The sequence below is a fragment of the Convolutriloba macropyga genome, chromosome 1 (genome assembly GCF_964194025.1).
Source record: "Convolutriloba macropyga chromosome 1, txConMacr16.3, whole genome shotgun sequence".
Taxonomy (NCBI): domain Eukaryota; kingdom Metazoa; phylum Xenacoelomorpha; order Acoela; family Convolutidae; genus Convolutriloba; species Convolutriloba macropyga.
The window spans coordinates 13,001,646-13,028,334 of record NC_134468.1 but is presented as its reverse complement, the minus strand read 5'-3'; the positions used below and the strand labels follow the sequence as shown (position 1 = coordinate 13,028,334).

Below are 26,689 nucleotides of genomic sequence, written 5' to 3'. Positions count from 1 at the left end.
CCCCGTTAATTAATGCAGCTGAGACACAGCCACCCCGAGAAGCGGCAGATAAGATTCGGAGCTTGAAACTGCGTAACTGTAATTGCTTTAAATTCGTTTTTCTTTTAAATTTTTAAATGTGGTCTCGATTTTTGATGTTGTGGGTATTTAGTACCTGATTCCGAATTGGCACTTCGGCTTCTTCCATTGTTGGCACCCGTGAAGCTAGGTGCCGGATGTAAAAACCGGCCAACAACTATTGAAGCGCTAACAGCTGCCAGAGATAGTTTTATCTCTGACATCGCGGTAATTTGTTTTGTTTTGTTTTCTGTTTTGTATGTTGATTATCTGTGCAAACTTTTTTAATCAAATTTAGGACGTAAGCAACATCAGGGATGAATGTGCGCAAAAAGTATTCGGGTCTATTCTGAAGTCATCGGGGCAGGTATGAATTTCTGTTTTAATAATTTTGTTTGGCTCTATTTGCTTGAAATCGTTTTTTAGACTTTTGTTGCATCTCCTGTTGGTCCATTGGAGGCTAGGGACACTTCGAATGCCATTGATATTGCCTTTCGGCTTTTCTATGTATTCAATCTGCGCTACCCAGAGCAAACTTGTATCGTTTGGTCCTTCCTTCAGTACTTGGTCTTCAAGTTACCAATGTTGCGAACTCCTCACCAAGTTGACGCGCTGGCGAACATGTTGAATAGCATTCAAGACGCCAATGACAGTGAAGAACGTAATTGAGTTGGCTGGTTGCTATGAAGCTCGTTCTCTAACAAACTTTTGCGCAGTTCGTTTACCTAATACCTGTATCTAATGTCTAAATTCTTTATGTGTCAATCTTGCAGTTTTTCCCTTTTCACGATGTTTAATTTTAATATAGCTGTTGCGCTGCAAATGCCTTGCTTCCTAATTTTGTCATGACTATTTAGGTATCTACTGTATTTCATTTCCTAAGTTATTACAATATCATACAGTATTTGCGTTGTTTGCAATGTTATAATGGTTTTTGAATTGAACTGAGGTCGCCTTAGTTTTATAAATTGAATTTGCAATGCATTTATTGCGCAATTCATTTAACTAATACCTGTATCTGATATCAGTTTCTTAATATGTCAATCTTTCAGTTCTTCCCTTCTCGCGATGTTTAATTTTAATGTAGCTGTTGCGCTGCAAATGCATTGCTTCCTAATTTTGTCTTGACTATTTAGCTATCTACTGTTTTTCATTTCTTACTTCAAGTTATTACAAAATCATACAATATTTGCGGTGTTTGCTGTTATGTTGTTTTTTCAATTGAACGCAGCTCGTCTTAGTTTTTTTTCAATTGAATTGAGCTCGCTTTAGTGAAGATAGATCAAATGATTACGTTGCATTCCAATTTCCAGTTTTGCGTCTTTTAAAACATTAATTCTGTTTTCAGATCATACTGATTTATTATGAGTTGATAAAGTTGACGTGCGCCCTGTTCAAGAGATGCTACTACTAATCTGAGGTTAGAAAAATCTTCAATGTCTAATTTTAACGAAATTGAAAGCGTAGTACAAAGCTATTTTGAAGTTGCAAGCATTGATTGGCTTCTTCTAGAACAACTAATTGATAAGAAAGATTTAAAAAGTCATCGCGCTATAAGAAATGATCAAAGAATCAGCATTAAGCAAGAAAGTGTTTTGTATTGTTACATGAAAAATCTTTATGAGTTGGCTTTGGTAAACGTTGCTTTTGAACCTGATTTTAGGTTTGTGGAAGACAGCAACAGAGGGTACTGTGGTTTCAAAGTTGTTGCAAAATCTGTCCTTGATGCTATTAGGTTGATAAAAGGGTTGTCGGGTGTTGTGTCATCTTGCCCGGAAAACATAGATGACTTTCCAGAGCTCAATTTTTCCGTCTTTTTGAGATCTGGTTCTGCTTTTTCTTTACAGGGTCCCCTATCTTTTGTAAATCATTCGTGTTTACCAAATTGTAAATACGAGTGCCCCGAAATAAGAAAGGTGTGTGCTTTTTAAGGACTTTGAAACCAATTGCTGTAGGTGATGAACTGACTGTGTTCTATGGGAGTAAGTATTTTGGTGAAAATAATGAAAATTGTCTCTGCCCTAACAAGAAAAGTCATGGGAGTAAAGTTGTTGGTTCAGTAATATCAGTTCCTGAGAAGTCAACGAGGTCAGGTAGAACTTTTTCAACTGTTTTGAATGATGTAACACCCACCAGTAATTTTGATGCAGGCATTGAACATAGTGATATTAACGAAAATAATGTAACAACAGGTACTAGGAATTTGGAGAACACTAGTCAAACTGTAAACAGTAGTTCCTTTAACTCTGCTGACGATCTTATAGATAAGCAGGATGGTAATACAGGCATCAACCTGAAAATTACCTGAAAAATTAAGGGAGCACCACCTGAACTTTTACCTGAACATACCTTAACTTACCTTAAAAACACCTTAATTTTTTACCTTAATTTTTAAGGTAAATTTACCTTAACTAATATAATTTACCTTAAAAGTTCAGGTTAAATTTAAGATATTTTAAGGTAAATTTCAGGTGTTTATTCAGGTATTTTTACATTAAATTTTAAGGTAATTTTTGCGCGTTTTTCAGGTAAGTTTAGGTAATTTTACCTTAACTGTTCAGGTGTGTTTTTCAGGTAAATTTAAGGTATGTTCAGGTAAAAGTTCAGGTGGTGCCCCCTTAATTTTTCAGGTAATTTTCAGGTAAAGTTGAGGTAAGTTAAGGTAAGTTCAGGTAAGGCAAAACTACCTGAACGTTTCAGGTAAGTTAAGGTATTTTTTCAGGTAAATTTACCTGAACTTTATTTAGTGTGCTTGGGTTTAATTGAGGCATCAACTTTTCCTCAAAAACATCCCGAGATATAGTTGCTTGTGTTATATGCTGTATACTATGCGGTGCATATGCGGAAATTAGTTTCAAATAGGCACGAAAACTTAGTTTATTTCGTTTTAAAGAAGAGCACGAACTTTTTTGTTGGTGATTCGTTCTACTCTTGATAATGAAATAATACAAAGTGAACTCAATTTTTCTTCTTGTAAATATTTGTAACAGGTATTGCGACAAAAAACAAAGCTGTTCGTGCCACATCACCGGGACGTACCTAAATGATAACAGTACGACATATTCAGCAACAATTGACGAATGTCTTAAAAAGGTTACTCGTCACTGATATTTAGTTGACAATTAACTTAGTGATCATATTTATGGCCATCAACACGACAGAGCAACAGTTTAATGAATCAAATATCAGCAGTCCATTTCATTTTTCAACACGTGAAGTAGACTTTTCTTGCGATTTGTTTTGATTCCCTCCATTTTGGTCAGGTATAAACAAAATTTTGTGATTAAAGAAACTGATATAACTAATTATTACTAAACGTCAAAAATCCAGCAAAGTTGCTCTTAAGGGAAATCCCATTCTGAATGCTCTCTACTATGTATTATGATTGTAAAAATAGATTTTGGTCGCTGATCGGCTTTAAATTAAATGAGGTTTATTTTGCTATTTAAGTTCTGGAGACCATCACTGTAATGATGAAAAAAGAGAATTTGAAAATGTTTCACGTGCAAAAAAAACTTAAACCACAGCTTAATAAGTGGATGCATATTAGAGTTGGCTCTAAAAATGGACTATAGATAATATTTTTTAAAGATCTCTTTTCCATCCACACTGTGCTATTTACATAATTTTGAATATTAAAGTCACTTTTATCGCAGTTTCACAAAGCGTCTTGATTTTGCACAATAATAATACCAATTCAGTCTCACATTTTCTCTCAAAATTTAGCTTTAAAAGATGCCAAGGATGATAAATTCATCTGGATACTACGACGATAATACATGATAGATGCAATAAAATTTTTTCCAAATTTTATGGAGAGGCAACTATTATCGCTTACAATTTGTCTTGTTTCTGTCATGCTTTTGTTTAGCTATTTTCGACGAAGTCAGACACAGTGGGTCTAACCTATGTGAATACTCGTTCTTTGTTCATGAATTTTTCTTATTTTTGTGTTTTATTTCTTGCAATTGGTACAAACACAAAATTGGTGTTTTCATTAGCGACTGAAAGAAAACATTTTGGTCTCATCTTGGCTTTCTTCAAATCAAAAAGTGCACAATAACTTCTTCAAAATTTGCACATGATACAAAATATTTTGTTCGATAAGTAACCGCACGTTTTTGTTTCAAGAATTGCGAACGTTTGTTTTTTCTCTTTTTCAAGGTGGTGATGTAGGTAAACAAGCATTTTCAAACGAGTATGTTGGAATGCTGCTTTTCGACATGAACAGTTTATTGAATTGGAGATTTAAGCTGAGTAAAACTGAAGAAAACGAGTGTCAGAAAAGCAGCAGTCTATATCATATTGTAGACGCTTCTTGCATCTAAAATTGCTCTCTTGTACGCAAAATTATAAATCGTTGCAGAAAATCAAATCAATGCTCCAAAATTTTAAACTTCATTGAGATAATAGTGAGTATTTAACAGTTGACGTAATAGTCTGTAGTATTATTGCACTGCCGACTTTGTTTTCAGCATTATTCGACAGTGTTGATCGCATATCTGCTGTATTGACGTATAGAAAAACCAGGACCATCTGTAAAATAACAAAACAAAGGCAGAATGCATCTTTCAGACACGTAAAATTCCTTATTTCCTCATCGGTTTGTTGTGTATTTTTTAGCTTCAACTGTCCATTCAAGTGGGATTGCAAACATAAATTTTCAGTATCTGACACCTCAGATTGGGAGGTTCCAAAAAATAAGAATAAGATTCTAATTTCTCGATTAGAATTTTTCATAATTCCTCGCATTTTGAATGCGGAGTGCAGGATTAGGAGGGGAAAAATTGGGTCTTTATAGCCTTTGTAGCGGCCACATGACGCATATCCACAATTACCGTAAACATACCATAATGTGACGGCTATGATGTCGTGAGGGATATAAATAAAGAGTCCAAAAAATTGCAACTAAAGAGTGCGCTTTAATCTTTCTAGGAAGGGTTGGGATAAAATTATGAGTAAGATTGGCGTTGAGGGATAATTTGCCCGCGTGGGGAATGGGGGGGGGGGTACGGGTATGGGGTAAAATTTTTAGGGGAATTTTCTCCCGGGGCTGCTATATTAAGAGTCTTTTGCAGGTTTTTGGGCTGTGAAGATGACGGGCAAAATGATGTAAATGTAGTGCAGTGATGCAATGATGTAAATGTGGTGCAATGTGAGGACTTTTGAGGAGTTTTTCCTTTTCTTATTCCTACAAGCTTTTGCAGCTCCCTGCAGCCAAAAATGATATAAGATGATAATAATTGATAATAATATGATATACGATTTTTGGGATGCATTTTCGTAAAAGACTTCTCAATGGAGGTACATTTTCAGGCACGTTCTCGGACGCAAATTTCAGCTCTTTTTAGCAACTGTTCGTACCACAAGCTCACATAGTTTTCACAGCATGGTTTTACTGGCGTCAATTGGGAGTGGGGTTTAAAACGTTGACTCTAAATTGATATTTTTGACGGTACATTAAAACAACATTTTTACATTTTCAGTTGAACGGATTCCAATTTAGTGGCAACGACCAAAATTGTATTGACCATAACAACAATTCATCAGCTGATGACAATGATAGCAATGGTAGCAAGATCAATAGCAACTATAGTTGTTTTGATATCAGCACTAGCAGTTTTGCGAGAGAGACAAAAGATATAGACAAAATGCGAAGACTGAAAAAGTCAGTTGAAGAGATGTGTGTAGAATGGGAGTCGAGAGCAGCCAAGACATTCCAAATAGACAGGATGAAAATTAAAGCCAACAATATTGATTTGGTAAATAGTATTTTGTCTATTTTGTCTACTCTTGTCTCGTATTACTCAGTTAATACCGATGATTAGTTGTCAGAAGAAGAGAAATAGAAGAAAGAACATAGCTGGCGGCTTAACTTAAAGTAAAGAAAAAAGAGACCTTTATATGGGCCTCCAGCCTTTAAGATTTGGAGGACATTGAAAAGTGCGAGAAAAAATGAAGGACTTTTACAATAATTGTTTAATAGCCGCCGTCAGCCTCTCAAACGGCTATTATTTAGGCGCTCTCCTTTTTTTTACAATTCAAAGAATTTGAAATTTGAATTGTATTGGGGCTCTGTCTTTTTATTACGAATCGAAGAGGAGTATTGGAGAAGTCCTTTTTTTAATCAATTTTATTGGAGTGATTTTCGAAGCGGGAAATGAAATGCGTGAAAAAATTTGGAGCGATTTTGGTGGTGAACAAAAGTGACGAGCGGAGCGAAAAGAGAGTGGTTTTTGATCATTCCGTTGTTTTTGAGAGAGCGAGAAATGGTGTGTAAAAAAATTTTCTCTAAGCGAGCGAAAATTTTTTGTTCACGTACGGCTTTTAAAAGCAGTTTTTTTGAAAATTTGATGGTTATGAGGTTTGATTATGATATTGTATTAGTTTTAGGCTGGTTTTGATACGAAATTAAGGTTTCACGTGGTTAATTTGAGTTTAATGCTGGAGGTTTTCGATCAGTTTTGCTGATTTTTGGACGAAATTTAATGATTTTTTTGCTGTTTTTTTGTTTTACTCCTTCAAGTGGGATTTGAATAACTGCTTTAAGCTTGTTACTTAAGGAATTTTCAGATAAGAATTAAATAAAGTTTTTAGGTATAAAATATTTGTTTTCTTAGGAAAACGACAGAAAAATTGAGAAAATTTATACCATTTGCTTTTTTTGCAGTTTTTCTTTTTTTAAATCTTAGACAAGTTTCTCAGCCTCCTATGACTTGCCCATTGTTTTTCAAGCTTTTCATTGCTCTAATTGCAAAGGACCTTTATTCGGCTTTATGTTTCCTTGTACTATAAAAAAACTCATTAAGTAATTCTAGTTTTTTTTGTTCAATTTGTTTTTGAATGCCGTTTCTATTCTTACTTATTTTTTTTAGCATTTGTTGGGGTTAAGAGTTCACAATAATCGTTCTGGTTGTTTAGTCATAAGTACGGGCAATTTTTTCCGTCGAGTCGTTTCCGGAATTCTTCCGGCTATGTTTTTTTCTAAGATCTGTTCACACATTTTCATGATTTTTGTAATCAAATTGTAGTAGTGATTTTGGTCACGCCGAAACAGGAAGCGGAGCAGAAAAGCGAGTGGTTTTGCGGCGTGAATTTTTTTAAAGTAGAGTGAGAAAACAGTGTTTGAACAAAAATTCGTTTTGTCGCTAGTTGTTTTTTGTTCACATGCGGCAATTTCATTTTGATTTTCACTATTTTTTCGTTTTTTGGATCAGATTTTTCTCTAAATGGTTTTCCGAATCCAATCATACCTCATTCCAGCCTAGTTTTTTGTTTGAACCAAATTTCCTTATCTCGCTAGTGGTTTTTTTCACATGCACAATTTTGACATTGATTTTCTTTCTTCATTATTTTTTTGATCTGATTTTTTATAATGGTTTTCCCAATTACCTAATATTCCGTTCTAGTTCTAGTTTTTTTGTTCAGTTAATGAAAATTTTTGTATTGTATGTCAGGACTTGTCCTGCTAGGTTTTTTAAAAATTCACTTCACCTTTAGATCACGTTTTTTGTTTTACATAATTCACGACTTTCACGTTTGACTTCTGACATACCTTAATCACTGTTTCAATTGAATGGTTTTTAAACCCATTCCATCAGTGGATTATGCAAAATAGGGAATACAGTCAAGGTCAAAAGAGCAAAATCAAAAGAGACGGGATGAACCGATTAAACCCGGTCATTATGTCATTGAGAATTAGGTTATCAAAGTTCATTTGAGTGTTTGCTAGCTTCCATTGGTATTAAGCTGATTAGCTTTCCATTTAGCAGCTGAATTAAGCATAGTTTTAGAATCCAACTGAAACTGCACGCCGAATAAGAATATTTTTTGACACTGAAGAATAATAGAATTAAAATCGGTCAATTTATCTCTTTTTCCTTTTCTGTTTCAATCCCGATGTCCACCAAGCGCGTCAACGGCGTCTTTTTTCCGGCAATCTGCCGGCTATGTTTTGTTTTTTTTTATCGGCTATCAAATGGCATGACCAGAAAGATTTTGCCCCCCCCCCTCCCCGGTTTATTTTAGCATATTTCGGAGAAATTTTGATGCAAGAAAACGCACTCACGGCACCTCTAATTTGGTTGAACTTATTTTTTTCGATCCCCTGATAAATTTTTATTATCTCCCCAGTGCATTAGAAATCCCCAAAGTTCAATTCATTGTGTCCTTCCCAGTGGAGTTTACGCTCCATAACATAAAAAAAAACGTTGAATGAAAATATGACACTTGCGCTAGTGGTCAGAAACAAAATTTATCCACTAAGGTGCAAAAAAATTGGTTAATTTAAAACAACAGAACTAATTTTAGTCTCCTAAAAAGCTCCAGAGACTAATATGATCACGATAGCTCATCATGGACACATATATAATAATGATCTCATTCTTTGGAGCTGTTGTTTAATTGCTCTTGAACGAAGTTCATAGCAATTATTGTAAACGTGTTGGTCTTTTCTTACGCAAATTTCTTGCTTGAACGTTTCTGCGCTTTTCTTCTAGAAAATTCTTTGAGTTCTCAAGTGACTTTTTCACGCTTTCGTTTTTCATTTTTGAGTGATCTCTGTTGTTCTAAATCCAAAGTAAAACTTTTTGCTAAAATAAAAACGATTGCAGCATAGCAACAAACAGTGACGGATAGCCGAGTGGTCAGTGCTTCTGGTGAGGGATTGGGAAGTCCAGGTTTCGATTCACGGTGTGGTCAATTTGTTTTCCATCCCCTGTCGTTCGAGAGCAAGTCCGCCAACATTAGTCCGTTTATGTTTCTGTTAACTGGATGAGTTCCTTTGCCTCCAAAATTTAGCAATCGACGAAAAAAAACATTTAGGAAAGATTGACTCATGAAATTTGCGCGTGAGCCTAAAGGTAGCGCGCAATTTGCACGCTTCGACATTATTTTCAACATTATTTTCAAAAAAATAAACCGTCTGAAAATAGTGGATTCGAGCAAAACGGAATCCTTATTCAAGTCGTGTGTTTTTTCAGGCTAAATATTTGCTTCCGTCGTAAGTTTAGTTGCAAATTGATTTAATTATTGTAAAAGTGCGTGTATTTTTGATGCAAAATTTTCGCTTGACTGTTTTTTGAATTTTTGGGTGACTTTTACGCATTCAACTTTCTGCGTTTCGCGTGATCTGAAGTTCTCTCTCCTTCACAATTTTAGGCATCTGAGCTCAATCGGCGGCAATAAGATAGTAAGCGTCAAATGATAAATGCACCGAAACTGGTGCAATTTTTAGCTTTAGATCTTAATGTGGGTATACAATAATCTCTAATGATGTTATTTGAAGCCCCCTTATAAATTTCTTAGTCCCATTGAGGTTACAACCACCGACTGAAGCAGGCTGCAATTGATTAGGGCTACCACGGATGGTTAGAAAGCAATTCTTCCGACGTTAGTCGGTTATGTTTTCTATTGAATATTTGTCTATGTCTTCTCCCGTCAGAGATTTGTTGGGGGACTTAGCAAGTCTTGCAGTGCAGTAGGCTTAAAAAAACTTAGAAAGCAAGAGCATTTGAGATGAGTTTGTCACTTAGAGCAAATCTTTTGATCTGGGGGAAGTTTTGAGCTAATAGTAAACTGATTCGATTTACTTTTGAGTCACTAACACCGATGCCAAATCCTGCTGCAATCGATATCATCAGAATTTTCAAAACGGCTGCTCAGATGAAAAGAGGAAGAAAAACCATAAAAAAGTTTGGATCTATTCTGTTTTGCCCCCCCCCCCCCCCCAGCTTAGTGAGAACAAATTTTTTAATGACCACCAGGCGCACGTGCTATTTTCTTACATAGTAACGTGTAAATTTGTAACTGGGGTCATAAAAAACACGGGGGCCGAAACAGACTAGATCCAAAAGTATAAGCAGAATTACATATCATTAATCACTTCACTTTTCACAGAGTTGGCACGGTCGCAAAAGTGTGTCAATTTGTGGAGCTTAGCTAAGTAAATGTCCTCTAATTAAGATAAACCAAAACGCACTGTTTTGGAGTGGTTCAAGGCAAGGTTGTATTTCTCCACTTCTTGTGCTCCAATTTTTGCAAATGAGGCACCAGATGCCAGCAAAAATCCTGATATATTTTGTTTTACCCCAATGTTTTTGTGCCCACCAAATACATTTTATGTGCTTTTATGTTTCACGTTATTATGCAAAAGTAGCGCAAGCGCTTGACCGGGTATTAAAGTTATATTCTAACTGAATTTGGGGGGTGAAATAGACTGAATCCATTTTCTTTTAATTTGAGGATGGTTCTTTTTTGGCATAAAAACTTATGGAATTGTGTTTGGTTTGTCTCAAAAACGAGTTGCAAAACTGAATTAGAGATAGAATCTCCGCTGAGTCCGATACGCTCATCTGTCAACCAACCGAAGGGGACTATATGATTGCACGTTTGGTGAAATAAAAGGGGTCATTAGGCACCGTATTATCACAGAGATGAGATCCTATTTAAAAACAGAATTGCAGAGCATTCTGGATGTTTGTGGCACAAAAAGAAAACACAACGCTTCATCAGCAATTTGTTAAAAATTGATGGTATGAGAGTTGAGTTGAAGAATTGTTGAAAAATCACGAATGAGAGGTGATATCAATTATATAAAATTATGAGAACGAGGAAGTTGATCTAGCAAAAGAATATTATTCCAGTCAATTGTGGAATTGGTTCTAGAACGAAAGGTTCAAAGAATAAAATTAATTCAAACCACGATTGATATGAATTAGTGGCCTGAAAATTAGATCAAAATTTCTACTGTTCTCTCAATCACAGTTTTAAGCAGCTGAACTCAAAAGGTGGCAGTTTACTATTAAATTACGAACATAAGTTGCGCTGAAGTTGGTTTCTTTTTGCGCTTCACTTTAAATATTTGAGAAAATAGTGAATGCAGTGAAATATTTTTCAGCCTTTATTTTCGCCCAATTCCGAGGGGTTTATGCTGCCTTATGCCTGTCCTTTGTCGTCGAATCCGGCTGTGCTCGGCCATCAACTTGTGCAAAGTTTGGCCCCAAATGGCACCCGTGTACAAATAGATGCCAGGGAATTGATTGGATTCAAAGACCACTACTCTTCCCGGGTCGAGGTGTCAACGCTAAAAAACGCAAAATTATGTAAGATTGGCGTTGAATGCGTAGAATTTATGTAAGATATACGCTTAAGCGTAGATCTTACATAAATTCAACGCATTCAACGCTAATCTTACATAATTTCGCGTTGAATTTTGGCGTAGATCTTACAAATTTAGCGTTGAATTTTAGCGTAGATCTTACATATTTAGCGTTGAATTTAGCGTAGATCTTACATAAATTCAACGCATTCAACGCTAAACTTACATAATTTTGCGTTGAATTTTGGCGTAGATCTTACATATTTAGCGTTGAATTTTAGCGTAGATCTTACATAAATTCAACGCATTCAACGCTAATCTTACATAATTTTGCGTTGAATTTTGGCGTAGATCTTACATATTTAGCGTTGAATTTTAGCGTAGATCTTACATATTTAGCGTTGAATTTAGCGTAGATCTTAAATAAATTCAACGCATTCAACGCTAACCTTACATAATTTTGCGTTGAATTTTGGCGTAGATCTTACATATTTAGCGTTGAATTTAGCGTAGATCTTACATAAATTCAACGCATTCAACGCTAATCTTACATAATTTTGCGTTGAATTTTGGCGTAGATCTTACATATTTAGCGTTGAATTTTAGCCTAGATCTTACATATTTAGCGTTGAATTTAGCGTAGATCTTACATAAATTCAACGCATTCAACGACAATCTTACATATTTTGCGTTGAAATTTGGCGTAGATCTTACATATTTAGCGTTGAATTTTAGCGTAGATCTTACATATTTAGCGTTGAATTTAGCATAGATCTTACATAAATTCAGCGCATTCAACGCCAATCTTACATAATTTTGCGTTGAATTTTCGTGTAGATCTTACATATTTAGCGTTGAATTTTGGCGTAGATCTTACAAATTTAGCGTTGAAATTAGTTTAGATCTTACATAAATTCAACGCATTCAACGCCAATCTTATTTATTTTGCGTTGAAATTTGGCGTAGATCTTACATATTTTGCGTTGAATTTTAGCGTAGATCTTACATATTTAGCGTTGAATTTAGCATAGATCTTACATAATTTTGCGTTGAATTTTGGCGTAGATCTTACATATTTAGCGTTGAATTTTAGCGTAGATCTTACCTATTTAGCGTTGAATTTAGCGTAGATTTTACATATTTAGCGTTGAATTTAGCGTAGATCTTACATAAAATCAACGCATTCAACGCCAATCTTATATATTTTGCGTTGAAAATTGGCGTAGATCCTACACATTTAGCATTGAATTTTAGCGTAGATCTTACATATTTAGCGTTGAATTTAGCGTAGATCTTACATAAATTCAATGCATTCAACGCCAATATTACATCATTTTGCGTTGAATTTTGGCGTAGATCTTACATATTTAGCGTTAAATTTTAGCGTAGATCTTACATATTTAGCGTTGAATTTAGCGTAGGTCTTACATAATTTCAACGCATTCAACGCCAATCTTACATATTTTGGATTGAAATTTTGCGTAGATATTACATATTTAGCGTTGAATTTTAGCGTAGATCTTACATAATTAGCGTTGAATTTAGCGTAGATTTTACATAAATTCAACGCATTCAACTCCAATCTTACATATTTTTGCGTAGAGTTTTGGCGTAGATCTTACAAAATTAAGGTTGAACTTTTTGAATTCCGTTTCAGACCACTTTACGACTTCAAAAGTTTTTCAAGTTTTTTTTTCAAAAAGTCAATTTTTTCACTGTTTCGATCCCTATACATCACAGGTGAAAAAAGCAAAGTCAGCAAAAAAAAAATTTTTTTGTGCTCTTTTATAGTGCAAAATCCATTTGAGATCATTTTACGATTTCAAAATTTTTCCAAGTTTTTTTTTGAAAAATCAATTTTTTTACTGTTTCGTCCCCTATGCTGAAAAGGTGAGAAACGTGAAGTCAGAAAAAATCTTTTTTAGGGCTCTTTTATAGTGCAAAATCCAATCCAGACCATTTGATGATTTCAATTTTTTCAAGTTTTTTTCGAAAAATTAATTTTCGACCCCTATACTGCACAATTGAGAAAAATGAAGTCAGCAAAAAATAACCGTTTGCTCTCTTACGGTGCAAAAACCATTTCAGACCATTTTAGGAATTCAAAAATTTTTCAAAACTTAAGAAAATTTTAAGTTTTTCCCAGTACTTCTCACATGATAAATGCGTTGAATACGTTGAAATTATGTAAGAGCTCGGCTAAAGTAAACGAAAAATATGTAAGATCTAGGCTAAATTATACGAAATATATGCAAGTTCTACGCTTAATTCAATGCAATATATGTAAGATCTACGCTAAAATCAACGCAAAATATGTAAGATCTACGCTAATTTCAACGCAAAATATATAAGATCTACGCTTTATAAGGATTGCGGCTCTTAAGGAAACCAAGGTACGGTGGCGCAATGGTAGAAGAGGCGACAAGTAAACAGGAGGTCAGTGGTTCGAGTCCCATACCCAGAGTTCTACGCGTTGATTTTTTGTAAGATCAACGCTAAATTCAACGCAAAAATATGTAAGATGTACGCTAAATTCAACGCTAATTATGTAAGATCTACGCTAAATTCTACGCTAAATATGTAAGATCAACGCTAAATTCAATAATTATGTAAGATCTACGCTAAATTCTACGCTAAATATGTAAGATCTACGCTAAATTCAACGCTAAATATGTAAGATCAGCGGCAACTAGCGTTGACAAGTTGGAAAATTCACCGCCATTTCTTACATAATTTTGCGTTGAATGCGTTGAATTTTTGTCTTTAAATTCAACGCATTCAACGCAAAATTATGTAAGAAAATTGCGGTGAATTTTCCGACTTGTCAACGCTAGTTGCCGCTGATCTTACATAATTTTGGCCAAATTCCTCGGCCCGGGTTCTCTCACAAAGTTACTCGCGTTAGATTCTTGTTTGATTGCAATCACCTCACACATTTCTCAAGTTTGTTTACTTCAAGCCAAATTTATGACACGTATATAGCGAATTTAACTGTCGTTTTTGTAGCCCGGGCTTACCACCCAGAGTATTTCAGTACTGAATCTGAGTATCTCACTATTATCTTGTAAAACCAGTACTGAAACAGCTTATTTACATAAAAAAATGCAGGACTACAGTCAATACAGGAAATCGCACTTTGCTGTAATATCTCTTGAACTAACAGTTTTTAGAACGCAAGCATATTATCGGTAACATTCACCAAAAATTTTCAAAAAGCAGTTTTGCATTTATCAGGTATTTAACCAGTGAACCAATACTTGATACACTTTGTGAAGAAACATACTAAAATATGGTCAAAAAACATTAAGAAATGTATGAACTTTCAAGATCTTTCCTCGGTGAATGTATTAGGTTCATTTAAATATTTTTATTACTACTTAAGTTCTGCTTTATCGCCTATTTGCTTATAATATTTGTGAAGGTTTCAACTTTTGCGAGAGGTGTCGAGATCATGCATGTCTTTTCAAGGTGTATCAAGTTTCGAATCACTGAAAAATTATTAATGGATTGTCAAAGATTGGTTGAACAGAAGTTCGCCCATATTTCTGGACCGTGTCAGAAACCCCCCTTCCCTCTCTTCAAAAGCCTCTACCAAATGAAGGAATCAAACTGTAGCTTAAGCACACCACCAATTGCCTTTTCTGTCAAGTTTTCAAGTTTCGTACAGGGAATTATGGAACTTTAAAAAAGAAAGTGTGAAATTGGTAAGAATTTTGGGATTCTAACAGGTGCTTTTGTGTTACTAAACATGCGTTTTCAGAAGAGAGAAGAATTTGGGACTTGAAATAACGACTCAACAGTGCTCTCGAGCTCATTACAAGCCACCTCTGTCAAACTCAATTGGTACCGTTTCTTCGTCAGATTTTCTCAGATCAACCCTTGGACTGTGGCACCCGCCTTTCCAGTCAAGATGTCTATTTACCCGTTTTAACTCTAATGGCTGTCAGCCCAATTGTTTCCCAGCAACTGATGTTGAGAACTATAATACCTAACATATAAATATTGACTGTTGCGCTTCATTAAATATTCAATAGTGCATTATTATAAGTGGAAAATTTGCCCAGAAAATAAATTAAATAAATAACAACAAATAAATAAATAAATAACAACAAATTTGAGTTGTGTCGCTATTTTTAAAATAAAACTGAGTTGTTGCTTTTCACATTTTACAGAAAAATATGGAAGGGCATGATTGATCAAGAGCTTTTTTTTCTCTTTCTTTTTTATTCACTCTGAAGCTGGCTGCATTTTTTTGCAATTTCGTTGTTTAAGAAAATTTTTGGTGTTTTCCATTTTCTGAAAAATGTAATGACTTATGGCTTTAATGACAGCAGTAAAGTTTGCTAGTGTGTTAAGTGAATATTATTGTTAATATTCTTTTAAAAATAAGATCTATTGTTGAGATTTTTTGCCCATATGGTGAGTTTATTTTAAGCTTGCCATTAATCTTCGCTGAAAACTGGTTGAATACACAAGTATGCTACTTATTTTCATTTCTCTCAAATATTTACAAATGCCTCAAATTTCTGTGCGTTGGCACAGGAACTCAAACTTTACAACAAAGGAACCCTTAGCAAAATTATTTTTTTCTTTCTGTAGTTTTGGATTCATACTGTTTTTTTAGTAGCCGCCATCATATATTGCACCGAAAATTGATAAGGAGCTCTATCTCTTAAAAATGAAGAAATTGGTACAGCTCAAACACTTTGAAATGTTTATTCAATTTTTCAAGTCAATAAGAGGTCAAATTGGAGTACTGAATGGAGTCACGCCCTAAAATTAAAGGAAAAGAAGCAGTCGACAGTTGTAACGCAGGAACTTCTTGCTAACTGCTTTCAAAAAGGAGTAGTCAGAAAATGGTGTTCGAACAAACTTTTCGGAATTTTGAGCGAATTTTATTCACGTTTGGTGATTTGACTTTTCATTATTTTCCTTCATGTTTTCAGAAAATTGGGTGCTTCAGCTAAAAGTTTTTAGAGTTTATATTAGGCAACTCGAAATCTAAACACGTATTGTTTCAAATTGTCAGAGAAAATTTTTGCCAATTGAAACTGGTTAGTTGTCCGTCCTGCTGTTCTTTTTATAAATAAATTTCAAAACGCTTTCCTTGCCATTTTAAAAAATGGCGAATCTCTTTGTTCCAAAAATTGGCGGATCTTTTCCGTTTGTGCCCCCCCCCCCCACCTGTAAGTTATGAACCCCCCATTACAGAGCACGTGTCAATACATGGTAAATCACTATGTATATGGCACGTGCGTCTTGGGGGGGGGGGTGAAATAATATGCACCCACTATGCTGGGGGGGGGGGGTGGGTGCTCACAAACGGAAAAGATCCAAAATGGCATAATAATGATATTTTATACTGAATTTTACCTGCCCAAGTTTTAAACCTTGGCCGATTTCTTTGCAAAGACTGACTTAGATTTTCAAAGAATTAGCAATTCCGACGCCACTGACTTGTCGCACGTACTCCAGTTCGATCGACAAATTTACGCATTATTCTGAATACGGTCTGAGTTACAAAACCAAACCAAAGGAAATGCGACAACCGGATAATATTCGATCAAAAAACAAAGTGGATTGATTATCACAGTTCAAGGAGTGGTGTATCACGAGTGTTGAGGGGAGTATCTCACTAATGTTGGTGGTGAGGGGATGTATCACGTGTTGATGAGCGGGGGTTGTATCACGAATGTTGGGCGGGGGTGTTGAATTAAGAAAGCTGGTGGGGGGCATCACGAGTGTTGGTGGGGGGGGGGGGGCTGTAGGGATTGTAAGGGTCACCGGCTGCGGCAGCATTTAAGGGATGCTGCATTCAGAGCCAGAGTGGTGTACAATGCACTCGAATCCGCAGCACCACCAGCACCAGTCACAGCTTCAAGAGAGTAAATCAGACCTCTGTTCAATTATTTGTTCCAGAAATCTCCCTCGTCAAAATCTAAATCTCCCACAATCAACTCACCACAGCCCCCAAGAAAGTCCTATTGTAAGAAGCTAGAGTCTCTAAGCTCCAGCTGGCTACTACCAAAGCCAACAGCATTCAGATTAATATTGGTTTGGTTTTTAGAGTATTTTCCATGCCTTTGGTTTTTTATTCCTTTGTTTTAGAGTTCAATTTCACTGGATCACGTGGCCACCATCTTCGTGAAGTGCTGCGTATATTCCCAGATGTGGAGCTGCGTTGCTATATTGTCTGTTCACATGAACACAATCTTCGTGAGTTGTCTTTCCTTTTCAGAGCTGCGGAGCTGCGATGCCACATTGTCGGTCCACGTGGACACCATCTTCAAGAAGTGTCTTTCCTGTTCCAAGTTGTGGAGCTGCATTGCCGCAGTGTCGGGTCACAACCACGACTTGGAAGAAGCGCATGATGCCAATACAGGATACTCGTACAAAAAGAATCTTTTCCCCCTGATAGTATACTTTGAAAACTGCAATTGTAATTGAGTTCTAAATATTTTTAGTAGCCGGGAAGCAATAGCGGTTATTATTGGGAACATTGTGGTTTTTTAATACGTCTCCATCGATGATTCTTACGACCTGACCTGGAATTGTCTTTTTCGATGACTTCTGTGACTTTGCAGCAAAAATGTGTGTGTGTGTGTGTGTGTGTGTGTGTGTGTGTGACAACATTTCTGCTTTAGGTCAATTGTGTGACTTACTTCACTCAAAAGATGGCATCTGAACTCACTTATGGAACTTTAAATTTTATGAACATTTACTAGTTGAAGATCAACAGTGTGCATCTAAGCAGTGCCAAACTTATATGCCCTAAATCTTCAGTATCAGTGTTGTGTTTTTGATTTGGAATATCAACTTTGAAAAAGCTCTTGAAGAGTTTTTTCTTTAGAGACCGCATGTGTGGGGTCTTTAATGGGGGGAGGGTCTGAGCATTCCAGTTTTTGACAGGATCATAATCCTTGGCAGATTAAAATACAGAAAATAAACGCTACTATGATTCAGCGCTGAAAGTAAATGTGACCTTCGTCTGGATTCATGATGTTATTAACTTTGCCGTTTAATAAATTTAATTTTAAGTCTCTCAGGAGTTTCTCTATTATTTTCATACTAAATTGATTGGTGATACTTCTGAACGATGAAATATAGAATGGCGCACGTGGAAAAGTCACTTTTTGTAGTTGAAAAAAATTGAAAGCGCTGGGAGTAGAGATTGGTGGTTTTGTTCAAACCAGCTTTTGAAAGAGTAAGCACAGAAGTATTATAGACAACCCGAGCGACTATTTTGGTAAAGTAGAGCATTTCCAAAGTAGTTTTCTTGTTTAAACTCGAGCGTAGGCTGCTGAAGTGGCTTCCCTGTAATAGATTGACAAGTAACTCCAAGAGACTTTAAGACGATTTCATTTTAAATGCATAGGACTTTTTTGAGATGCAATCAGAGATATTTTTGGCAGACTTATCCGTAGAGGTTTTTAGACAGTTTTGCGGTTTTAAAAAAATTCTAAAGTGTTCGGAGAGTAAATAGTTTGACCTTTGTCCCATAACTACTAAGACACCTTCAATTAGTTGGTTATTCTTCTTCTGATTTTTTGGCGACAAATTGATCAAATTAAGTCCTTGAATTCTATTTCCAGATGTTGTAAAGTTTTTGTAAAAAGATTTGTTTATTGGAATTAAAAGTGTTTAGTGTTTTGGTCAACCGTCGGGTGTGTCACCGACTAATGAAAAGCAAAAATGTGTAGCTTGTTCGAAAAACATGGAGTCAGAAAGTTGAGATAAAGCTCAAACTAGTTTTTGTTTACTTTTTTTCACAGCACACTGTTTAACGAATCAGAATATGTGCTTTGATTCAGCACCGGACTCAATTGTTGCATGCGCAACCGCTTGATAATAAAATCAAGATCGGTTGATCAGCTATCTACATTGACCACCCAACAAAGGAAGTCGGCCTTCAATCTAAACGCAAAGTGAAACACGTTTGTTGAAGGTGTACGCCCAATTTTCACTCGAAATTAAAAACGTCAGGCAAACCTCTAATTTTGAACAGGAGTGTCTATATTATATGTCAATATTATATGTCGCTCAAATGTGACCCGCAACCACTAATTGTCTTGGAAGCCGAAAAAACGCCAGAGAGCAAAAAATGTTACACGAAAACCAGTCGCTTCATTTGTCGCTTCTTTTGACGCAAATTGAACTGAATCAATTCACACTATGTTGCACATAGCGAAGCTATTTCAAACATAACCAAAACATTGCACGCCCTAATATTTCACAAACCTTGTAAAATATCCCCTAATTTAACAGCGCGATTATCCACCAATGGAAAAGCAATCTCAAATAAAATATTTTTTTGAATCTGCTGATATTTCAGAACCGATTAAAAAGATTTTAATTCTGTTTCTATTGGACCAAAATAATAAACAAGAAGTCCAAATTAAGGAGTTGACTAGCGAATTACATTAATTGAAGCTGCAAGTTACAGAAACTGAAAGATACAACTCCAAGTTATGCATGAATTAATTGTTAACATTTTATTTGTTGGATTTCAGGCCCATTTGTTAGGTAACGCTTTATTTTTTCTACAGACGGCTTTACAAATTGACCCCTGTCTAGCTGACATAGCTGCTTGTCAACCTCATTGACCTGTCACAGACGTCAACAACCCTCCAGGGGTAATTATAATATTTATCAGTCATCACCACAAGGACAGGACTGGACAAATAAGTCACTTCTCAAACACTTCAAAAATCCAAGAAACAGACAGCCAGTGTACATATCAGAGAGGCTTGGAAAGTATGACCGAGACCTCAAAAAAGGCAGAAGAGCTGGGTCTATTTGAAACTACGAGCAACAGCACCCCTTATCTACATTTTGAATCCTACAATTGTGAGCACACAATGACAGCGTTAAATGACGAGAAAAATTTACAATAATTGGAGCTCAAATCAGTAAAGAAAAATCAGTCAAATCAGCAAATCATTCACCATTCTCAAACACTAGGAACTCTGTGTTCAACTTACAGCCAAGTCAAGCAACTGCAACTCCAAATAACTGGAAAGTACAAAGAAACAGGTATTGTCAAGATCCCATTCTTGAACAAAGTGTTAGAAACTCAAATTATGAATAGAATAGCACACTTAAACGATCTGTTGGATTTCTGAAAAGTTTATGTGGCAAATGAACCCGCGGAAAGGCTGCAGCTATCTGGGACTTGTTTTACTGGGCAAATCAACGGGATGAGCTTCCTGCAGCAACACACAGTGGACCAAACCGTGAACTCTTTGAGAAATGAGTTCATATTTGACTGAAACTAAATCTTAACTCTTGCAGTGATTTTTCAAATTTCTCATAAACGTTCGATCGCTAAGATGCCATCATGACTAGCTACATTTTTTAATTCTACATTTGAAAGTTAATCGACCATCTAAGCTGCTATAACCTAGACGGCTATCAAAAATTATTTTTAGTTCCCCGATCAACAGGAAAGATATGCAACGTCATTGATACCGTCGACAATAACTTGAGTTTCGAACACTTTTCTATTAAAATCAAAACTGAAACGAAACGCTCAATTTTAAATACCATAGTTTATAAACCACCTAGTCTACCATCTCTTTTGTTTTTAGAAAAATTTGAGGAACTTTTGCATGCAACCAAAAGTTAAAATCTCAAGATTCGTGATGATTCTAATATCGACTTACTTTCTGAATTTTCATTTGCAACCGAACATCGTAACTTAGTTCAATCTTTTGGTTGTCAATTTTATAACTCCTTACCAACTAGAGTAACCGATAATCTCTATACCTAAAACTAACATACGTAATCAATAAATGCAGTTCAGCTCGCGGAATTTTTCAATTTTAGAGTTAAACGATATCGACTACAAAATTTTGTCTCTGGTTTCTAATAAGTTAGGTTTTTTAAAAGACATTATGGGGATTGATAAAAATTTTGTTATCTGATCTCAGTAACTTTATCCGCCTTAAATAAGTTTGCACCAGTAAAGTATAAAAAAGAAAAAAAACTTGGATAAACCAAAATGTCGCAAAGCTCATCGTAAGAAATTTAGGAACTTGAAATTTATCAAAAGAATCTCACCATATAAAACGGTAAAACCTATATATAGTATAAGCTAGAAATGTGCACAAAAACTTTCAAAAATCAAAAACTTGAGTTCTATAGTAAAAATGTCAAACACGGTAAGAGCTCGCTTTTACTTTAGTCAGTCTTGCGTCAACTCTGTGGAACCAAAAAAGATACTGCTAACGATTTAGACCCTAATACTTTCAACCAACACTTCGCAAACACAGAAAGAATTCTTGCCAAGAAAAAAACTAAAAAAAAAACGAAAAACTTCTGGGACTTCAAGTCCTAAACAGTTTCGTTTTCAGATACATAACAACGAACGAAGTAGTAATTACAATAAAAAACTTAAGTGTTCTAACTCGACTGTTCATGATGGTATCTCCAGCAAGGTCCTCAAAACCATTGCAACCTTTTATAATTTCGCCATTGTTAAATGTAAATTATTGCTGTTTCTTAGAAGAGCATTATCCTAGTATTTTGAAAAAGGCAAAAGTTTTGGCCCTCTATAAAAGTGGCACGCGAATTGATGTTAACAGTTACCGACCTAATAGTCTGTCATCCTCTTGGGTTAAAGTTTTTGAAAGCAAAATTTGTCATAGGATGGTAAACTCTCAGACAAAAATAAAGTAATTATCACCAAGCAATTTGGTTTTAGAGCGGGACACTCGTGCAGTGCGGCTCTGTCAAAGTTTTTTGAATTGCTTGGAAAAACTCTGGACAAAAACAGCAGGCTTTGGCTTGCTTTATTGATCTAGCTAAAGCGTTTGATACAACTGATCACAAAACTTTGTTACAAAAAATTGAACGTTGTGGCATTCGAGGAAATTTTTAAAACTTGTTGCAGATCTTTTTTATCGCGTAGGATTCAGTTCGTAGATTTTCAATCCGTAAAATCTAATGAGGTGCCTCGGTCAGATTGGGGTGTATCACAGGGCTCCGTGCTTGATCCTTTGTTGTTTCTGATTTACCTCAATCACACGCCCCAAGTTATTGACAATAATGAAGTTGTTTTGTTTTGGTTTGCTGATTATACCACAATAATCGGGGGAGAAATCTCTTCAAGTCTGGCGTTTTCATCAGATTTTGTTAGTGCTCAAATTAGGTTTGATAGCAACAAATTAACCATCAATGTAGATAAATGTTGCACAGTCAACTTGCGAGGTACTCTTCAGGAAATCGGTTTACTGCTGTTCTCGATGAAAAACCTGCCAAGATGACGGATTCTTACAATTATATAGGCGTTTTCATTGATAAAAAAGGCATTTTAACCAGCATGTTGAGCATGTTTTTAAAAGTTTGTGCAAAACAAGTGGTATGTTTTTCAAAATACGAAGCTTTTTACAAGGTTTCAACTGCTAACATTTTACAATTCATATTTCAAATCTTCGATTGAATGCGGAAGACTGATATCCGGTAGTGCTTGTAAGACACATCTGAATAAATATTTCAGATGTCAGGAACGCATTTGCCGAATTATATCTTTCGAAAACCGGATCGATCACATAACAATATTTACGCACACCAATCCAATTCTTTCGGTTTTTGAACTGTGACTGTCTGCAGTCTTTATTGAAATGTTTCAAGAGCTCCGTGAGATTTTTTCGTTGATAATCCTCGCTTGGCATGAAAAGCAGAACAAACAAAACACACGCAGAAACAAAAATGCTATGCTACCTCCGGCGGGTAGTTGCAGCGCTATTGACGAGAAATCTCTACAGAGCCACTTGAGGAAAGCAGATAACTTTGCACAAAATTTGTGTCTTATACCATCTGATCTTAAAAGCATGAGTAATACAACGTTTTCGACCTTTTTCTAAAACTTCGAGCAGCTTTATCTTCTAGATAGTTCTGAATTGCTTGATTTGTTTTATTAAACTTCTATTTCGAGGGTGAGCACTTGTTGAGCTGGATTGCTCTTTGCAATGGCCCACCCAGAAGCAATATAAATACTTATGTTTTTTCTGGATAAATCTAAATCAAATAATTAATTATTCAAATTTTCAAGATTTTAGTCTGACCGATTATACTCACATTACAAACTAAAAACATATAAAATTGGCAGCACTTATATCTTTTCGAGAGAAGGGAAATCTGTTACGCGACACAACACGTATCAATGTATTCTCATTTGACCCAAAATCTCCAAAATTCTGTATCCCGAGTTCCATGTTTTCACACGCCTTATTCTGGCTTATCCTTGTTTTTTATTTCTTCCTACTTTTGTGTCCATGCCTGCTTGTAAATATTTTAATGTTGAGCTGCTGATAACATTGTCTGGATTTACGAATCCTAATTTGCCAGTTGATCTTTCATGTGACTTTTTAAATGAAACTCAATCATCCGTTTTATCTTCCCTTTCTGATCTAATCCAAAAGCTCATCGCTCAGCGCCTCGCAAAGTCCACCAATAATCTGTAAGTTCAAAACTCAAGTGTAAATTCACATGACTTGATTCGCAAATTGGATAATGTAAACCCTAGGTTACTTAATTCGTGTGTGACGGCACAGACAGATAGGGAATATAGAAAAATTCTATTGTCGATAGACTCATTCAGGGAGAAATTGACAATTGAAGCAACATTACCCTGGAAAAAGTTGCAAACCCAAATTAATCTGGCTGTTTAGACGAGAGGTATAATAACTCCAGATGTATCACTGGAACGAAAACCCAATGCGGTGCTGCAGCCACAATAACCAATATATGAAGACCAATTGATAAATCAAAAGAAGCAACGGAACAAGATAAATTACACGAAATGCTGAACTCAAACTCTAACGGCAATTAAAATGTCACAATGCAATTATGTTGCAAATAACCTTCAGATATGTGTGATCAAAAGTGCGTCTCATTCAATAATTAAAAACTGGAGGGAAGAGCGGAAGGAAGGAGAGTTAGGAACCGCTATTTCCCACATGACATCTTAAACGATCTTTTTATTATCAAATTGTGGAAGATGTTGGAAGATGCTGTTACAAGGAGCAAAACATTTGAAAAATTTTTGGTATGTCGATGGAAACAGAAAAACGAAGAAAATGGAGCATTTTAAGCAAACTTAGAAAAAAGTCCGAGAATGGTAATTTTTAGTATTGCCAAGATTTGATACCAATTATTTTTATCACGAATATGACAGACAATGGAGTTCAAAAAGATTTAAATTTTTCCGATCCATTGTTTTGCCTGAGCCCGCTGGCTTAGCAGCTAACTAACGTAGCTGAATCTGGTTAACGGTTAAATCACCGCCGAAACTCGCTGAATTAATCATTTAAGAGCAATTTTTGTTCCGACCCCTCTTAGGGGGGAGGAACTATATACTCAAATGGATTTTTTTTGTTCAGACAATTTTGGCCGATCGATATATTCATCGTAGAGAGTTGAGACTGATATCAAAAGAATGCTTGTCCAGCGTAGAATATGGAATCAAAGATTTTATTGTCTTTCGTTTTTTACAGGGAGTTATCGAGGTTTAAATTTTTGAGAAAACAGAGTGAATTGTGTTGGTTTTATTCACATTTTCCGGAATTTTCTACTAAAATTTTGCTAATTTCGCTAAAATTTGTTAAATTCTTTAAAAGAAAGTGTTGTTAATTTTATTTTTAAAGACAATAAAATTTTGTCAGCTATTCTTATTTATTATTTTTTTGTCAAAAATTCTGGCTAAATATTTCAAAATTCAAACTTTTTTATCAAAAACAGCACGAAATAAGTTTCTTTAGTCCACTTTGATTAAATTTGCAGAAAGTACAACCAAACACCACTAACAAAATCTTTGCAGACTCAAAAATGTGCTATTTCTACTTCCACTTCCGTTGCGAGTGCTCCGTTCGTTGATTATCAAAAACGCAGCATTTATTTTTGATTTTATTTCTAACAAAATATCTATATCTAGAACATTCGAAAAATTATGTCTGTTTAGTGGACAAAGAGCATTAGCAGAGCTAGTTTTGAATCAATCTTGGACTGTTACAATCCAAAATAATTCGGATTGTATATTTAATTTTAAAATATATAACGGCTTATTGAACTTTGCCTCCATTTTGCTCTTTATTTGGTCAACTTTTAGCTTAGTGGCAGCAAAGAAGAATGCTTCTTCTTTCCTCTGTTTCAATGTGATCTTTATTGCGGTTTTACAACTTAAATTATGGTTTTCTGGCTTTGATACTACTAGATTTCTTTTTTTTTTTTTCATTTTTTTCCCACTTTTCACGTTTTCTAGTTTTCTCGCATTATCACGTAACTGACTGTTCATATATCACATTATTGACGTTGAAAAAAGGCACACTCAATAATACTAAAATTTTTAAGGATATAGACTCGGGTTTTATCGGCTTCGACAATAATTTCTTGAAGAATTTAAATGAATTTTTCAATTTTTGTCTTTATCTGTCTATTTTACATTGTCTTTTTAGTCGTATGAAGTTTCCTTTACAGTGACCCAGCTTCATTGGCTGTTCATGGAACAATAGGTGGGAGATAGGCTGGTGTTCTGATAGTAGAAGATAGCTGATGGCAGCCATCACTTTGAAAATAATAAATTTCCAAAATAAAAAAACACTTTTTTACTTCGCAATTTGATTCATTTTCTGTCTCTTTTTTGTTACCTATTCTCGTTATTTACAGGCAAAATACGACAAAATTGTTGTCAAGGTAAGGTGTCAAAGGGATTGGTTTCACAAAATCCAATGTTTTTAAAGAATTCGTTATGACTTTACTGGCTTCGACATGGGTTTTCACAAATAAAAGTAAATTAATTTTTGATTTTTGTCATATTTTAAGGTTTTTTGTAGACGTAAGATATATTTTAGATAAATGCCGGTCTCGATGGCTTCTTTTGAAAGAAAAATGCACCTTTTTAGTTATTTCATTTTGTAATTAATGGCTTTCATATCGTTGGAAATAATTTTTTTCGAAAAAAAGAAGTATTAACTAATTTTGAATTTTTTCTTTTTTGTGTAATTGTTTCCCGGTTTCTTTTAAAAAGAGGACACATAATACCTTATTGGAGTTCAAAGAAGGGGCAATCGAACATTATTTGAGGGCCAAAGTATGGCTTTACGGCCTCCAAAAATTTTTCTAGCAAAATTTGACTGACTTTTTGTTTGTTGTCCATTTGTTGTTTTTTTTTGTAACCACATGGAAATTGAATACATACAGCTCTTAATTCCCATCTTTAGAAACACTGGTAATCGTAAACCTATGGAATGTTTTAGTTGATTTCTAATGGCTCTCATTACTTCGAAACTATTTGTTTTTTTAAAAAAATAAGGGAATTTTTCAAGTTTACAATTTTTGTTATTTATTGTCTAACTGTTACCAAGCCTTATTGTGGGTTGGTCCCATATCTTTTCTGGTGATTTGCAAGTTGTTTTAATTAGTTTCTTTTTGATCTGAGGCTATTTTGACTTTGTTATTAAATTTTGTGTTTTAAAACGGACATAAATTTTTTGATGTAATCAATGTCTGTTGTTGTTATTTGATTTTGCTGTTCGT

The 26,689-nt window shown here is 35.1% G+C and overlaps 1 protein-coding gene across 15 annotated transcripts in view; it reads left to right on the top strand.

Moving 5' to 3' along the window:
- The window catches only part of LOC142335132 (uncharacterized), a 190,326-nt gene that overhangs the window by 149,627 nt on the left and 14,010 nt on the right, over nt 1-26,689 (top strand). For 13 of the 15 annotated variants that reach the window (XM_075383543.1, XM_075383535.1, XM_075383561.1 and 10 more), the window contains 2 exons: nt 3,048-3,150; nt 5,544-5,819. In XM_075383543.1, the coding sequence (XP_075239658.1) occupies nt 3,048-3,150; nt 5,544-5,819 (379 nt within the window). Of the gene's footprint in view, nt 1-3,047; nt 3,151-5,543; nt 5,820-10,954; nt 11,160-13,523; nt 13,592-14,915; nt 15,372-26,689 lie in introns of those variants that run through there. The other 2 variants (XR_012758855.1, XR_012758854.1) reach the window with 2 other exon arrangements.